At 43.3% G+C, this 18,221-nt stretch overlaps 2 protein-coding genes across 3 annotated transcripts; both read right to left on the reverse strand.

The window, feature by feature from the left end:
* Window positions 1-8,585: 8,585 nt before the first annotated feature.
* Window positions 8,586-11,437, reverse strand: LOC111072591 (odorant receptor 85b). 2 transcript variants are annotated; one of them, XM_022364572.2, is made up of 5 exons: window positions 10,687-11,437; window positions 9,575-10,609; window positions 9,386-9,496; window positions 9,175-9,330; window positions 8,586-9,112 (listed from the first exon to the last, which is right to left on the reverse strand). In XM_022364572.2, exons 2-5 carry the CDS (start codon window positions 10,343-10,345, stop codon window positions 9,056-9,058), a joined length of 1,095 nt encoding a protein of 364 aa, XP_022220264.2. In that variant the 5' UTR covers window positions 10,346-10,609; window positions 10,687-11,437; the 3' UTR covers window positions 8,586-9,055. The 2 variants fall into 2 exon arrangements, with proteins under 2 accessions (XP_022220264.2, XP_022220256.2); XM_022364564.2 differs by having other exon boundaries at window positions 9,386-10,609; window positions 10,687-11,434.
* A 442-nt stretch (window positions 11,438-11,879) lies between these two features.
* On the reverse strand, window positions 11,880-13,464 carry LOC111072605 (odorant receptor 85c). Its single transcript, XM_022364586.2, has 3 exons — window positions 12,508-13,464; window positions 12,292-12,447; window positions 11,880-12,231 (listed from the first exon to the last, which is right to left on the reverse strand). The coding sequence occupies exons 1-3, from the start codon at window positions 13,462-13,464 to the stop codon at window positions 12,175-12,177; spliced, it is 1,170 nt and encodes a 389-aa protein (XP_022220278.2). The 3' UTR covers window positions 11,880-12,174.
* Window positions 13,465-18,221: the final 4,757 nt, after the last annotated feature.

Below are 18,221 nucleotides of genomic sequence, written 5' to 3' on the forward strand. Positions count from 1 at the left end.
CTATTTGATGGTTTTGCGTGTGACTTTCGACTGGCCACAGCAGCTGAGCGATGAGCGGGCCCCCGGAAAGTATGCAGCAACGTGAGCGAGGGGCATTTTGATGCCCAAAAGAATGCAGCAACAAATTTCGAAATCTAATTTTTGGCCATTTTATGCAATTATGCAATGAATTGTGGTTCTCTGTTAGTCTCTATGTGTGTCTGTCAGTGTGTTTGCATTTGATTTGATTTGATTTTGTTTTGTGGCAATTTAAATTTTACTGCAATTTATATGCTTTTTTTTTTTTTTTTTTTTTTGGTTGTTTTTGCTACTTTTCGCATCGACTATCCACAGGCGACCATAAATGCCACTTCAAAGTAAATTATGACACACACAGACACATACACAGAATGCAGGCACACACATATACAACATGTAGCGGCAGCTGCGGTAACACTGTAACACTTGCCACAACGATGGGGCAGACGATGCAGGCGATGCTTCGTTGGTCGGGGTGAAAACATGGAAAAGTCCTTCGCATCCTTCGTACATCAACATCAACGCCTGTTGGGCGCATGTTAAACACTCGAATGCAATTTGTTAGACAAGATATGTGGCAAGCGCGCCACGAATGTTGCAACCACCACTCGTTTGTCCTGTCCTGCTCTCCTACACTACTGCTCTCTGGCTGCTGCTGCTGCTGCATTGCCTGGGGCATCGTGGCAGTTGGGAAATTTATGCAAACGCATGCGGCAGCCGAACGCATAATTCACATAATTTGTAGCAGTTGCATTTTTGCGCCAAATGCCTCGTGGTCGTTATTGTTGCTCCTGCTGCTGCTGCTGTTGCTGCTGCTGCTGCGTGTTGCTGTTGCAGTGGCACTAGCAGTGGCAGTCGCTGTCGCTGATGTTGATCCGAGTTCTGTTGAGATGGAGATGGAGCTGCAGGAGCATAACTCCGCTGATGCATTGTTGATGGTCCGAAAATTTGCCAAAAGTTTAGCATAAAATCCAATGCAAATTGCCCCCACAGACACAAAGACACATAGACGCACAGACACTCAGAAGAGTGAGAGATGCTCGTACGTATCTCCTAACCTTTCTCGGTCTCAGCTGGTAATGATTTGTGGCACATACGTACACATATCCCTCATGCTTCAGTGCCCCAACGAAAGGAGGTCACCTGAAATGGTGCACAACTGTGGCAGGACTCCAAAGAAAATGACACAGATCAGTGAGCAGGGTTCCTAGGGTGAACCTTAAAGCTTTAAGATGATGTTAGACGATGATTTTTGTACCGATGATTCTTGAGCATAATCTTCCATAGTACAGAATAAATTGGCTCCATTTCGGAGATAGATGGAACGATTTTTAATCGGTATACCAAATTGTAGAATCATATAGCGATCTGTAAGATTCACAGATACTGTGTAAATATTTTGAGTGATAAAATTAACTGACTGTAAAATAGCTTCATTAGAAAAGCAATCGTGTAACAACAGCTTTGGCAGCAGCTGTTGAAAGCAGCCTCGAAAAGAGGGTCAGCTTTTGGATTGTCACGGATTTCACACACACCTGAGGCGGCCCAGGCGTCAGGGATAGCCATAATTTAGGTAAAACAGTTGACACATGGACACGGTCCCCGAAAGCCTCCCATTAATCAATTGATGGGCCTTGGATATCCCTAGCCAAGGATAACAGCAGAGACTGTCCTATCAATAATGCAAATTTATGATCCATCCAGTGGTTTGCTTTGAGTTTGGCCAAAAAGTTTTAATTAAAAATCTGCCAATAAATTATTTTCAACAAAGATTTTCCTCGTTAACTGATTATGCACAATACAACAGCCACGTCCAGTCACCCTCGTTCCCCCGACAAGCGCAATTATTGTCAGGCATTTGCTATGCAAAGTTTTTCTAATTGAAAATGCAAGCTCAAGGAGGACTCCCGGGCGGCAGCAGGCAAAGCCGCGTAGGGGAAAGAAGGGGCAGGAATATGGGCGTGGACCACAACAAAGGGCTGCATCACCACCACAACAAATACAAATAATAAATTTAAAATGGCCGCCAAATGGCTGCGAACCAGCACGCACACACAAACACAGGCGAAAGAAGAGCGTGAAAGCGCGAAAATACAAAACAACTGGGACAAAAATGGTGAAGGGAAGAGTATACAGGGGAGGGGGGTGGAGTTGCAGCTGGCGGCAGGATGGGTGGTGACCATGATGCAGCCGCAATGCAAGTGCTGGGGCAAGTCAAAGTCTTAAATTGAAAATGAAACTTAAATTAAAATGCCAACTGGAGTGGAACGAAAATGATATTAAAACTGAGCCAAAACACAAGACAAGACAACAACAAAGGAAATATGGAAAATGTAGCAGAACCTGTAGATACGCTAACAAAACCATTATTACTATGGAACATGTAAATGGGACACCTATTCTGACTTACCTACCTGTGAACCAATCTATTGAGCTAAAATGTAAAACTTTTGATCGGTTTATCCTCAGAAATAAAGAACTTTTTAATCCTATAACGATCAGAGATCTTCTTTCGGCGAACTTCCCCTTGCAAACTATAAACGGAATAAACTCCATAAACTATAAACTACAGACGGAAAGACTTGCCCTTTATGCATTTGCAAACATCCAATCGAAATCACAATACCCCTTGAAAGTATGCAACAACAAAAGAACAATAGCAACAAAAGGATAACAGCAACAAAAACAACAACAGCAATACAAAGGGGGGGAGCGGCTGTCTGTGCTGTCCGCCTGCATTGCCATTGATAGCTGACAGTGGGCGTGGGACAGTGGTGGCTTGTGCCAGGGGCATGGTCGTCTTAGTGGCATGCCACAAAAGCCTCGAGTTTGTCAACAAAAATGAAATTACACCGTTGTTGTTGGTGTTGGAGCTGTCATAGCTGCCATCCTAGAGTTTACACGAAACACTTTTCTAATTAAACAACAAAAGGTATGCAAAGGGAAGCGGCAAAAGGCAGTTGCAGATAAAGAGAGGCTCCTAGAGAGACTCTCAGCCAAGCACATGAGGCAATGAGTTCAACTCATTTCCTCTCTTAACTCGTTAAAAGCATAAATAACCAGATCGAAGAGGGGGATAGCCAATTCGGAGAGAAAGAATGTGGACAGAGTGTCTTGGGGATATGGAAAGCGATACGGCTATGCCAGAGTCCTGAATGGTAGAACGTGTCTGCTGCTGTTGCCACTGAATTATGAATTTTGCTGCACAAATGCGGAACATTTCTTATATCAGAGGCAACTGATAGGGGAAACAAGACACCAGACTGGAACCCAGAGCTCCAAACCCAACTCCAGCCCCATCCCATCCTTTGCAAAATACAATAACCTGGCAATTGGTTTGAGCTTCGCTTTAAAGCTTTGCTGGCCAAGCCTCTTACCAAGGAGAGGCCATGCCGACACACAAACAGTTTAGAGAGCTCTCTCTGTTCTTTTTTCTCTAAAGCAGAAAAGAAAAGCATTTGCAGAACTTTGTGCGTTGGTTGCCCTGCAGTGCAGTCAATAAAAATAAATGTCATAAGGAGCAGCTTAGGCGACAAATGCATCAGTGTGCAAATATCCTGCCTGCTCCTGCTGTTTTCAGCGCAAGAGCACTTTCAACGCTTTGAGCCGGTGCTCAAACAAACAAGCAGACAGAAGAGAGGACGAGGATGGCGGCAGGACACCCATTGACATTTGCTGTTTGGTCAGCTGTTGGAGCAGAAGATGGAGCACAGGATCTAGTCGATATCTGTCTATCGAGAGATGCAAGTCAATTTGGTATGCAACGACTAATCAAGAATGTTGCCGCTTTAATGCAAAACCCAATTTGCAGTGGCAGTCAGAAAACTCTGGCATACTTATATGGCCAGGAAAGGACAGGACAGGAAGCGGACGAAACCCAACCAAAACCACCATCAAGAGAGGCAATCATAATCATCAGTAGCAGGCAGAGCCGCAGCCCCAGCCCTCAGGGCATTCTCCCTGCTCTCTCTCTGTCTCTCTCTCTCTCCTCTCTCTCTCTCTCTCTCTCTCTCTCTCTCCTCTCTCTCTCCTCTCTCTCTCCCCTATACATACTAATGATGTGCACGGCGCACGAAGATGATTTAATTTCCTTACCACCTGCAAAGCACACACACACACTCACACACACATGCAACATGCAACACACATGTACATACGTATATGTATATGCAACGGACACCACCGCAAGTCTCAACACTTACAGGAGCCACAAAAGTCAACACGAAGCGACGGAGAAGAGACGGAGTGAAACTTTGCCATCCATCCACACATACAGCTACTTAGGTGTGCCATCGCAGTAAGAGAGTTTGGGGGTTTTGCATCAAACTTTAACATAAACTTGGATGTCGCTTCCGTTTCCGTTGCAAGAGAAGCGCTGCAGTAGCAGGAGTAGCAGCAGCACCACCACCATCACATCACCATTCTCCGCAGCAGCAGCAAACGACGACGACAAGGCCTCTTTCTCTCTCGTCTCTAAATTTTCTTCTCACAAGTTTTTCACTTGTGTAAGTGAGTGAAGGTGGTTGCGGCGAGTGTAACTCATGTAACTGTACTTAGTCCCGCCATCATATGCTCTTCTCGAGAGTAATATGGGTTGTGATGAGCAGCTTAACCACATTCATATCTTCAGCATCGGTTGCGAAGGAACTCTGCGCAAAACACTTGCTGAATGTTCCATTTAGTATAAAAAAAATATAATATCACTAAAAAAACCAATCAAAAAGTAATTAAACATTAAAATTTTCCATTTTTCTTTAGCATATTTCCAAAATATTCCATAAACACAATAAATCTTATAGGGCATCTGCATATTCGTTCTCCAAATCAATCTTTTTCTCACCCATATCGCTTGTTGTTGCTGTAAGCCAGCATAAAAAATGAATTATGTGCACATGCATTTCTTATGAGCCGCCTTCAGTGTTTCCTTTTCTTCATCTGTGTCTGGAGAACGTACCGCCTAGTGCCTTCCACTGCGACTGCCACGCAAGCCCCATACCCCCATTCGTTGTACCTCCTCCCTGTAGTAAGCTGTTGAGTAATGAGCAAATGAAATCCTCTCGCTTATCTTTCCGCATACAAGCCCCGCGCCTTTGTGGCATCTTCGTGTCTCTCTCTCTCTCTCTGCGTGGAGGCTCAGCAACCTACTTAGGCTCTAAGCTCTGCTTATATCCCCCACGCACACACACACACTCACACATGTATATGTATATGCATACATTTTTCTTGCGCACAGATAGATTTCCACTCCCCCCCGTCTATTGTATCGCACACATTACTGTCACAATTATCCATCTATGAGATCTGCAGGACTAATGCTCGACTGCATTGACAAATCGTTTCAAATATGAATGCTATTAGTGGATGGAATCCTCTATTAATGGCCCATAAGAAATCAATAAGCCAATGCTTAAATCATCAGCAATCATCAATCGAATAAGCCCACAGTACACAATAAAGAAACATCCAAAGTCACTCTCCCGACGGCCATTAGCAAATATGAGAGCGGGGAACAGTTTTTACCATTTTTGGGTGGGGCCCATATACATAAAACACCAAAACCAAACGAAACCATTTGCTTAATGCAAAGCCATAGAAATGGCAGTGTCGCAGCGGCTGTTACGTACCACAGTGCGTATGGGTAATAATGCAAGCAAACTAATTTAGAGGCTTTTAGTCTCCATTTATAGTGGTGCATAGAAATCTATGTATATTTTGGCCATTGAAAAAGATTCCCACATATAGATACGTGCGGATTTTCACACATTTCCCACAGACAGACAGACGGACAGAGAGTGTGGAAGTGGAAGCGAGAGATTTTCCATTCCTTTGACCAACAACTAAATAAAAATGGAAAACATTTTTGGTGCGATTTTTGCCACTGGCATTTAAAAAAGAAAAATATATTTATTCTGTGGACACTCGAGCGTATGAGCCGCAGTCAGCTTTTGACAAGAAAAACTGCACTCAAAATCAATAAATCACACCAGATCAGCGAACACAAGGGGGAAAACGATGAAAGCGGGGCGCTAGGGATGAGATTGCTAAGCTGAAACTAAAATCCCACGCTGGAAAAGCGGGGTAATGGCTGCGAACAGAGTTTTCGGGCCGCCAGTGGGGGGGCAACATATTGTTTCAATATTTGAATTCAATTTAATGGCAGCTAATTGAAAAAACAGGGCCATATCCTACCGCCCATGCACCATTCTCACCATACTGCACCAAAATGTGGCAAGAATAATGCACTTCGATCCCTGCAAGTTTGTCCAGCGATTGGGGGACATTTTTTCCAGCTTGTTGCTGCTGCCGCTGTCGCTGTAGCTATTGTTGCAGTGCCAACAGTTTTTTGCCAATTGGTCATTGAACACGCCCCACCGGGTCATCATGGTCGCCAGTTGCCTCAATTTCCTTCTCCATTGCCCGTTACCCGTTTTCCTGCTGTTGCCATCGTGTGTTTGTCCCTATCCCCAGAGTTGAGTTATTTGCACGTTTTGATAAGTGGATTTAACAACCAGTTGGGCGGAGTGGTGGAGGGGAAGTGGATGCGGCATTCGGGGAAAAGGAAAAAACAATGGGTGCTATTTTTTTGTGGCTTTCAATTTTTGATCTGCTCGTTGGCATGCATTTTGTATGCAAAAGTGTACGTAAATTCATAATTGCTCATAAATGACAAAGAGTGTTTATTTTGATAGCCGAGGCAGTGAGAGAGAGAGCGGACTATGTCCTGGCACTGAAGGTCGATTATATGTAAGGGAAATCATGTGGAAATCGTCATGAAAATGGTTTTAGGAGTAGAGGAAATAGTGGGAGTTGGCTTAATTTAATTCGGTCGGTTTTTGATAGGTGTTTGAGTATTTATTCCTATGGGAAAATAGTATTTATTACTTCCTTCAGACATATTGCTGTATGGCAATATTGTATAAAAAGCTTTTAAAAAAATATTTCAATTAAAATGGGAGAAATTTATTTTTATTCATTGTACTCAAGAAAAGATTTATAGAAAAACAATTAAAATAATTTATAGCAAAAATCCGCAATGAGTTAAAGATATATGTATCATTTATATTCTATTGAATAAAAGTATTTTCGCTTTAGTTAAGGGCACCACAAGTATTTATATTCAATGTCCATTGACCTCAAAATCAGGCACAGACAAAGCGGAGCCCCACAGAGTGACCACAGCTCTAACTCATGTAGACATTTCTATCTTGCTTCCAATTAGCTAAATAAACTATTTATATAAATGTATATGTACCCGTAATAATACAATTATTTCATTATACATATTTCAGCTGCCCAAAATATATATTTTCTGGCCAGCACCTAAATATTACAGAACACAACTCTGACAGTATCAGTAATTGACTTGACCTGATATGATCTCTGACTCTTGCCATGGTTTCGGGTCCTAATAAACGTGTTCTATGTTTATGGCGCCTTAAATTATGCAATCTGACAGCAGTAGATATTGAAAGTATCTTTTTTTAGGCGCCCTGCCACATTCTGTTGCTTTTGCTGGCTGTTTTTTTTTTTTTTGTGTTGGCTGTAACTGTTGCCCATTTGAAAATCACACAAAACGTGACTAGAAATTAAATTGTAGCACATTTGGGAGCTTTATAAAAATTTCACAAAAATGAAAAATAAATCCCCTGTAAAAAGAGAAGCCAGCAAAAAATCACAAAAATAGATATCTATGTACACATACAAAAATAACAAATAAAAATGGAAGTAAAGCTCCTACACAAAAAAATATGTCAGGCCCTGACAGCAGTAGCGTCGAAATAGGTAAGGGGACGGGGAAGAAGAAGGGAGACGAATGATGGCAGGACATTGGACAAAAAATAGATTTTTAATATATTTTATGCACGTGGCTCTAGCAAACAATAACTATCCAGGCGGGTGGGGGTGCCGTGCAGGTGATATCGAGGAGATTCGTCAAAAATGAAAATGTTATGTGGCGAAAAACACCCATTTCCTTTTGCACCCCACAACACACAGTCGGAGCGCTCTCCCTCCTGCCTGGACACGCTCCAGCGCATAAATTGCTAATATTGTTGAGTGCGTAGGAGTAGGAGTACTCCTAGCCATACGGCCGCCACACATCATTTTTCCCATGGAAAAACTGCATTAGATGCCATCAAAGGGGTTTGCTGTCCACTGCCTTCAGACCCGACTCACGCTTCTCTCTCTCTCTCTCCTTCTCACCCTGAGAAAAGAGCTGAAAATTGTAAGAAAACTACCAGAGTACTAGCAACAAGATTTGAGGTCGAACTACAAATAAACGATACTTAGAATACCCTAAAATATTGATTCAAATTGCATCAAAAGAAGCATGTTATTCTATTTTAGGCTAGGCCATGATATTTAATTAATCATTGAATCAAATTATTTTTATTATTATTCTCGAAGCAAAGGTAAAACTAAAAGTGTGGGATCGAGCGTTCTATATAGGAATATACCTTCCCATTTAAAGTTAGGTGTGACAGAAAAAAATACGAACCATAAACTAAGTCTTTGAGATGCGTGCTTTAAATATCTTTTAAGTGTTAGATCCCAGCATATCTCTTGCCACTTATTCCTCTCCTCATACGATCCATTTCAACTGAACTCTTATAATGAATTCTAGTAACTCACATTAACCATTCCTTGTACTGCAGGCAGGCAAACTCTTCTTAAATTCTGAAATACCCTCCTCTAAAGAGCATAACAACCGAGAGAAAACTCATAAGCACAACTTTTGTGCAGTGAAGCGTAAAATATACTTTGCAATTTTCTTTTGTAGCCCACATACGATATTTCCCTCTCCTTTCCAGCGTACTCGTAGAATTGCCTTTTCAACGTCACCCAGCGACCGCTAAAAAGTGCGCAGCGTTTTTCTTTCTTTTTTTCCTGTGTGTTGAAGCAGCAATGCGATGGATGGACATATGTGGGTGTGTGTGTGTGTGTGGCTCATGCCGACGCATAATTAAGTTCGCGTTGAGCTTTTGAAAGCATAGGAGGGGGTGCACAGAGAAGGTTTTAGCGATTTAGGGTCCGTCCTCTATTGGACATACATGGTGCGGAGCAAGGCAAAGAACTTGTACGATATCTGAAGGAGCTGAAAACAGAAAACAGGAAAATATGTTTCAAGTAGGAAACAAGAGTTTACTCAGTGCCCACATCGGTCATGGTGGATCTGGTAATGTCCAAGAAGATGGTGGCCTTTAGATAGGTGGTCTTCTGCGCCCGGGCTATGATGAGGACTAAGGCGCGTTGATAGCGAGCGTCGGCTTGCGTCCAGTTCTGGTTGTAGACAGCCACGGACAGCCCAGAGCTCTGAAAGAAAGAACTGAGAGCCATACATAGGTGGACAAAATAATCATAAGCATACCGCATCGGCCACCAGCTGTCCGTAATGGCAAATCAGATACACCTGACTCATCGACGAGACGAGGTACAGGAACAGTTTGGTAATCATATCCGGGGAGACGCCCACTGTCATCTGGAATCCCACAAAACAGATCACAAACGAAGATACCATAAAGTTGAGCAACAGAGGGACTCCCAATATATCATTCACCACATCCGATAGCCGCAGAATTCGCTCGTGATAGCGCACCACTTCAGAGATAAAACGAGAATCTTCCGGCCAATTGCCACTGAGATTGTGGTGCTCCATGCTCCTCGCCAGATGATCAAAGTGCATCACCAACTGAGTGGCCACTGAGCAGAGCAAGAGATCGGAGGAAATCTGTGCCGCTGCGGAGGTTATTCCGGCAATGTTAAGGGCACCCAGCAGCAAATAGTAAGACCAATTGTCATCCCACTTCCAGGGAACGTACAGCAGATAGGGCAGCAACTTGCCAACCTCTCGAATCTTCAGCCACTTTTCGAACACAATCAGCTCCATGACGGGGAACAGATTGAAGGTCCATATGAGCACGATATAGAGAAGACCATAGTTAAAGCTGATGCGAGAGCAGGAGCGCAGATACTCCTCCAGCTGGAACTTTGCTTCCTGTACCTTTCCACGCGGAAACATATCCTCCAACTCTTGCATCAAAGCGCTCAAAGCCGTCTTCTTCCACCTGATAAAGAATATCTTGATGAAGCCCACGGCGACGAACCCAATGTAGGACATCACGGTGACGGCTTCCAGAAGGTTTCCCTCGGAAATTACCATACAGAAATAGATACACTCGCCGAGTCCCGCAATCCCCAAGTTCGATAAACTTCCCCAAAACACGAGTCTGTTCCTCAGACTGTCTGTCGGCTGTCGGGACTCCGTTGCGTATGCCTCAAAGCCTAAGGTCGTAAAGAAGAAGTTTGTGTACTTCATGAACTTATCCATCTTTGCGCAAAGAGATATCCTTCCTTAAACTGAAATTGCGAAGAGATTCCTTGCTAGAACTGAACTTGCGAAGAGCTGTCCTTCCTGGAACTGAATGCAGCCTTTGTGGCATTGCTGTGCTCTTTTATAGCCCATCTACCATGCAATGCGATTGTAGAAGTATCATTAGTATTGGCCTCTACAAGGTCATCGATATGAGAATTATGTGGGAAAGCGCAGGATACTTCTGCCATTTCCCGTAACAGCTGCGGTGGTTCCAAAGTTCTGTGGGGTTTCAAATGATAATCAATTAATATACTCGTTATATTACTAACAACAATAACAGAATGTATTGCAAATACCTCATTATAATGACGCTGCACTGGTGGACAGTACACGCCCACTTCTGAGCTTTTTGAAACGTTGCAGCTGTTGCATCCAAGGGGCACACGATTCAGGAGAAAAATATCTGTACTCTGCAATGATTTACTGTGTTCCCCTCAGAGTTCAAACTGATCCTATCTCAAGTTGTACTGCTTTACTGCCACCATCAAGCAAAAATATAGTAATGAGTTTCCATAACTTTGGTATGATAATGATGTGTTTTATGTGCCATCGCATGTGCCATGAAATTTCGTTCAAGTTAAGTTGACTTTTATAGATTTACTTAGCAGAAACCAAGCGTGATAATGGGTAAGCTAAGTTCTTTCATTGACAACTAAAATGCATAAATGCACATAGGAATTTATAGTTTTTGGTTTTTCTGCTACTTTGCTACACAAACTTTTTTCTTTCTTATGTGTGCAACAGAGCTGTTGGATTGCTGGACGTACGTGAAACATTGTATTACTGATGTGCTTATTTTCATAAACTATATGGCTTTTTCCTACGCGGGACTGCACTTGATACGCCACTTCTATAATCACTTCCATGAGAACGACTAGCTGTGATCTTTAACCGAAAATAAAAGCAATACTTAATAACAAGGCTGTAGCAAACGCCGACATTCAAGTCCCTGTCGCTGAAGACTAAAACAAATCAAAGTCAAAGATAAAGCAAATATTGCCGAGTTCTGTAAATTCATTCATCACACTTGAATCACTTAATCACTCTTATTAATGGACAAATTAGGGTATAATATTAATACAATGTGATGAAATTATATTGAATTTTATTTATTAAACTTCTTAGTGGTCGCAAAGCATCGATATACTCAATCGATAGCAGGGTTGCATGCATGGAGGATCGATGACTGCAGTACACTGCCAGAGCTGCATTCTAATTCAAATATTCGCTGCATTCAAATGTTAATCCCGCGCATATATACCTATAGAATGTGTGTGAGTTCTATCGTTTATTTTAGTTTAATGTATAATCCACTTATGCGCTGAATAGATCCACTAAACAAGCTAAACTATTTCAGTTGATCGCTCATGGAAAACCTGCTTGCGGTGCTGGCTAAACATTCTTTTCATTATTTAACTATCTTGTACAAAATTTACAACCTTGTGCACTTATGACAGCTTTATTGTATAGTTATCCAATGGATCGCAACACCAACAATTTATGAGCACAAGTTTTGGGCAGTGAAGCGTTAAATTAACTTTGCAGTTTTCCTTTGTTGCAGCATCTGCCCATCGTTCTCTATTCATAGAATGAAGACAACGACTAAAGTGCAAGGTTTTTTGTGCTGAAGCATCAAGACTGGACATGCGTGTATGTACATAGCTCATGCCTTTGCATAATTATTTTTCCGTTGAGCTTTTGAAAGCATGGCAGGAGGTTGAGAGGGCGCTGGGCTTAGGGACTTAGGGATCTCTCTTCGTCTGGGTTCTGGTCATCCCTGGTCTCTACTTCACATACATGGTGCGCAGCAAAGCAAAGAACTTGTATGATATTTGAAGTAACTAAACACACAAGAAAAATATTCAGATAATGATGAAAGAGAAGAGGTATTATGTGCCTACGTCTGTCATAGTGGCCCTCGTGATGCTCATGAAGACAGTGGCCTTTAGGTACGTGGTTTTTTGGGCCCTGGCTATTATATAGACCAAAGCATGGCGATAGCGTACGTCTGCATGGTTCCAGTTCTGTTTGTAGGCAGCATTCGAAAGACCAAAACTCTGCAAAGACCAAAGGAAAGTAATTTGGAAGGTGGAATCAGGAACCTGAGGAGAGCATACCGCATCGGCAATCAACTGGCCGTAATGACAGATCAGGTAAACCTGACAGAGTGACGAGAACAGGAACAAAAAGAGCTTTATCATGATATCCGGCGGCACGCCCACTGTCATCTGGAAGCCCACAAAGCAGATGACAAATGTGGAGACCATAAAGTTGAGCAGCAATGGGATACCAAAGATATCATTCACCACTGCCGAGAGGCGAAGTATCTGCTGATGGTATTTGACGGTGTTGATCAAAAATCGTGAATCCTTTTCCCATTTACCGCTCAGTTTGTGGCCTTCGAGCACTCTCGACAGATAGTCGAAGTGCATCACCAGCTGAGTGGCTACAGCGCAGAGCAGGAGATCCGTGGATATTTGTCCCGCCGCCGAGGTATAGCCCGCAAAGTTCTGGCAGAAAAGTAGCAGGTTAAACGACCAGGGCGCTTCCCAGTTCCATGGATAATACACGGTATACGGCAGCGCCAAGCCCACCACACGGATATGCAGCAGCTTTTCGTAGACCACAAACTGCATAATGCTGAAGAGATTGAAGGTCCAAATCAGCACCGAATAGAGCAGGGCATAGGTGACACTTATGCGGGAGCTGGAGCGCAAAAAGCTCTGCAGTCTGTACTCCTCCTCCGCTTCTCTTCCTTTAGGATAGATTTGCTCCAGATCTCTCATCACCTCGCTCAAGGCCGGCTTCTTCCACCAGATGAAGAACATCTTGCTCATGCCCACGAACACGAATCCGATGTAGGTCGTCACTGTGATGGCTTCGAGGATCTTGCCTTGGGCGAGAGAAACTCCCAAGTAGATGATCTCCCCGCACACAATCGCACTCAGATTGAGCACATTCGCCCAGAAGACGAGATTAGCCCACAGGCTCTTGGTCTGCTGTCGAGAATCGGTCGTATAGGATTCCATACCCATAGATCTGTAGAAGAAGTTGGTGTACTTCATAAACTTCATCTCTGCGAGCCAGCCTGCGAGCGAGCCAAGGCTTTTCCTTTAACAAACGAAATGTGAGCTTGTGGCCTGGTCCTTTATAGCCTGAAGCCTGTGGCTCCAGGGTGGGACATGTAACATTTGTTATGCCATATAATTACATAATTATAGGACAGCTAACAGCATTGTTTTGTAATGCGACTAATTCGTGGCTTGGCACACAATTTAATTATTGATTTCGTTTACATTAACTGCGGATAATTGTTATGCCTAAGCAAACGCAATCACGATTCCCATTCGAATGTAGCGGAACGGAACGGTGGGGAGCCCCATCCCATCCTATGCTTCACTCTGTCTGGGAGCACACAATAAATCACTCGAAGATTGAAGCCAACGGAAAAGCAATTGAAACGTTTAAATAAATGCAATTCCAGAACGAATCAGTGGCAGCGCATCAAGCTAGAAGACCAGACCCCCCGTCCGGATCGGATCCGCAGACCAAAACCAATCCAAAGTGAAGTCTTTTTTTGTGCTGGCACTTGAAATAAATTAAATCTTTTCACATTTCAACAATGCAGCTTAGCTGGAGCCACAGCCGGAGCCAGAGTCGGAGCCGGAGCCACAGCCAGTGCCGGAGACGGAGAACAGAAACAGAATGAATTACTCCCGCAGAACACGTTAGAACCAAAACAGACCAATTATATGGCTTGGTACAGGCATACATACATACATACATACTCGTGTGTACAACAGACATCTGCCCCAATGTCGATACTGAATGCCCAGCTATGTGCGTGGGGAACCACCCACAGAAAACTATGCAACGCGAATGCGAACAAAGCGATTACACGTTGGGGCCAGGTAGAAGAGCTAGGAAAAGTGGCGGTGGCAGGGGGGATGCAAATGCCACCGCAGCTAGCCAAAAGGAGACTTTTTTTGTTGGTGGGTTTGGGCCAAAATTGAAAGACAAAAGCTCTGAAATGTTGCCTTCAGCGCGGACACTGCGGACAGCGCGAAACGCAAAACAGGAAAAGCCAAAAGCAAACGTGAGATTTTTCTATTTTTGCCATTTATCACGCATGGAAATTGAAGCGTAGACCAGCAAGGAGAAGGCGCTGTACCACCTGGAAATACAATTAAAGCTCTGAGACCTAACTGGCCGCCCAGGTTGGCCGCACAAAAACTTTCCATGTCTCAAGTCTCAAATCTCAAGTGGAATGTAGGGCTTGTGCCCCTTGCCAAAAGTTATTTCGTGTGTGCACCACACATACTCCTACTCGTGCCTCGGTTTTTTGGGGCATGGCCAAGTTTGTGGCAAAGTTTTATGAGCAAGCAGCAAACTAATTTCGTTTGACTTTGCTTAGGGGATGTTGCACCTTGCAAGGGACCACGGGAATTGATTTTGTACCTTCCAGTTGTTGTTGTTATTCTTGGTGGTCCTTCGAGAGTGGACACAATTTGCATATGGGATAAAGGGACTAGAAGCAGAGCTGTAGGTAAAGGTGAAGATTATCACATCCAAGAGATTAGGGTTCTCAAACAGCTCTCCTCGATAGCTGTTGTCTCTTTGCCATTACCCTACCAAAAAGCAGTGACAGACGAATACAACTAAATCTGGTTAAAAATTATTTTTCATAGTCTAATCTAAAAGAAAATGCCCCAAAGAGATATCAGGAATCCACTTAAGACATTAAACTCTTGCCAGCTGAAACGAGCCAACAAATTAGAGAAGAACTTCAACTCCAATCATTTAAGAAGTTTGTCAGGAAATGGGATACAGATACAGAAGGAAACACAAGCCAGAAGGAATCTCTGGAATTATGAAAAAACTAAGAGAGAGGAAAAGATATACATAGCAGTCTCCTAAGAAAACTCATAGAACAAGCAACACCAGGAAGTATGCACATAGAAGAAAAAAACACAAAAGCCTGACATAATCCCATTGTTAATTTAACATTTGGTAACAACTTCCTCTCGACAAGCAAGCACAAGTACATTGCAGCAATTGTCTTTCGGGTTGCAGTGTGTGACATTTGACACATCTAAGTACTACTACTGGCAACATGTTGCACGAGGCAAGCAAGTGTGTGTGGCACGGAAGTAGTGAAAGGAAAATGTCTATTTTGGCACTTGTTCGTTAGGAGAAGAAGCCGCAAAATGTTCTATTTTGATGTGAAGTCAGTGCGGTCTGTGCCACAATTTCTGTGATGATGCCACCACCACCACCACCAGCATCATCATTTGTGTGGCAAAAACGATTTGACCTTGCGGCTGCCTCATGCCTGCGAGTATTGATGATTGTTGGTAGCCTTTTGCTTTTTGGGCCACATACACAAATTTTGGGGTTAACCAAACTGTGATCGAAGTGCGGAGAAACAACCCGAAAAGAGAGACCCAAAGAAATGGAATGAAAGCAATTAATAAAATAGCAAATTTGTGGAAAATTAATTGTACATTATGCAAAAGGTTTGCTAATGGCAGGACATGCATCAATGTATACATACCACAACCGTAGGGGCCATGGGGGCATGGGAGCATGGCTGCTGGGTCTAATAAAATATTACAGCGACGACAATGTCTCTTCCAGCCATAGATCCTGGACAGTTCCTCCGCCTGCTCCTGCTCCTGCTGGATGCTCCTCCTGTTGCTGCTGCTGTTGTTGTAATGGCCATGCGGACCAATGAGCAAATGAACAATTTATTACCGCTTAATTGAACACATTTGGACGCAACCACATACACAGACACCACACACACACACACACACACACACACACACATGCAGGACACACAGGACACTAGGCTAAACAAATGGCCACATGCAGGCGGCAGCCAGAAACATACACACAGGACCTCCGCATTAAGGAGGTTGGTTAGAGATTGGTGTTGGAGGGGTGGGGGCAATATGGTAGCAGGATAAATGAGCCCTAAGACAAGTCTATAAATGGGGGCCAGCATTGGGGTACAAGAGGCACCAGGAGCTCTGATTGTGGAGCATAAAATCAGGAGCAGTCCAGTGCTGGTAGAATTAGGAGACCCCCAAACCAGGAAAGGAACCCCAAACCAGGGCACTGAGCGCAAGGAGTACCTCGGGGTGGGTGTGGCTCTGTGTATGGTCAAGCAACTCAATGAACCCAGCCCCCTGCTGTGCACTGGCTATAGATGCTGGGATCTAGAATCGAGTCTTCTATGTACCTTGCTGCATATTAAACGCATGCCTCGCTGCCTTAATTGATTCCCGAGGGCCTACCGGATTGACAGACACCCGCAGTGCAAGTCCAAACCCCTTTCTGCTCAGCAATTACAACAATTAGGCAGCAACCTGGTCAAGTGCCGAGCTAATTGCCAATTGTACCCTGAATCTAAAGCCTGTATTGAGCTGAACAAACTTCAGATTAGCAGCAGCAATAAAAAGCGGCATCAACTCTTCAAGCCAAGGCGCCGCTTTCGAGTGTCTATTCAGCGCCAACCTGGCGACATGTCAGAAGCAAAGATTTATTCAAAGATCCCCAGGCAACACCTCAAGTAAATTAAGTAAGTGTCGGGCTCTGACAGAGTCAAGTATGTTTGATATGCCCTCGCACTCTTACAAGCAAAAAACAAGAACACGCCTAAGCCGCGCCAGAAAAACCAAAGGAATCACACAAAGCAACCGCAATTTTGGTAAGCATCTAAGCAGCGCAGGAGGCCGGGAGGGGTAGCAGTAGCAGCAGAAGTGAAGCTGGTAACAGGAACGGAGCCGAAAACCCACCCGCTTCTAGGAGGTTATGCTCGGAATGAACTACTTAAGCGCTTTTGGCTTTACAAAATAAGCCATGCCACAGGTAATGGCATAAGCGGGGAGGCCCAGACTGGGGTTGGGGCAGAAGGCAGCACCACCAACAAACAATAACGAAATATTTTGGTATATCCGTTGTGCCGTGTCAACCGCACCGAAAGAGCTTCGCAGGGGCGCAAATGAAACGGGGGATGAGGAGGTGAAAATGGAAATGGCAATGGCATTGAAGTTCCCATCCCCATGCTGACAGAGACACACTTTATGAACTACAACCGAAATCCAATTGATGGAAGGAGCAGAAGGACCACAGAGGAGTCTTTCGATGTCTGCAAGCATTTCGGCAGGGAAAGTGCTTTGAGTTGATTGTGGCACGAATTGTGGCCTAAACGAAGCACCGGCAAAGCATTGGCAAATGGAAATTTCAAGCACACATTGCCGGTGGACCACAGAAGGTGGCAGCAGAAGTGGATTTCATATCTGTTGCTCGTTAATTTTCAGGCAATTAATAAATGGGAGTGTAGGGAGACATTCATTTTGCATTATTTATATATATTTATTGCTATTATAATTTAAAATAATTTTTTCACCAAAGTTATTTGCTGAATCTAAAAATAAAGTCGCATCTAATGTAAATTATTAAATTTCAATTCAAAATTCAAATGCGCAATTAAAGACAGCCAAGCAAGAGCTAAATAGCACGACACTCACTCGAAAGAATTGCAGCTCGATAACACATATATATGTCTTTGTTTAAACCTTATTTTATAAGTATTCCAATAAATGGGAGTTTTTAAAATAATACACATTATAGAAAATTTATTCGTCTATTGGATGAAATTATACTTTAAGCTGTTAAAGTTTTAACTTGCTAGTAATATTAAAACGAATATCAAAATTGATGAATATGATTTTCCTTGGTATATTTACGGTATATTATGAAAAAGAAGAGTTATGTTTTAGTATATTTTTGAGGGTTTGACGGTATATTTTGTCGAAGAATCCGC

Source organism: Drosophila obscura, unplaced genomic scaffold, assembly GCF_018151105.1.
Source record: "Drosophila obscura isolate BZ-5 IFL unplaced genomic scaffold, ASM1815110v1 contig_4, whole genome shotgun sequence".
Lineage (NCBI taxonomy): Eukaryota > Metazoa > Arthropoda > Insecta > Diptera > Drosophilidae > Drosophila > Drosophila obscura.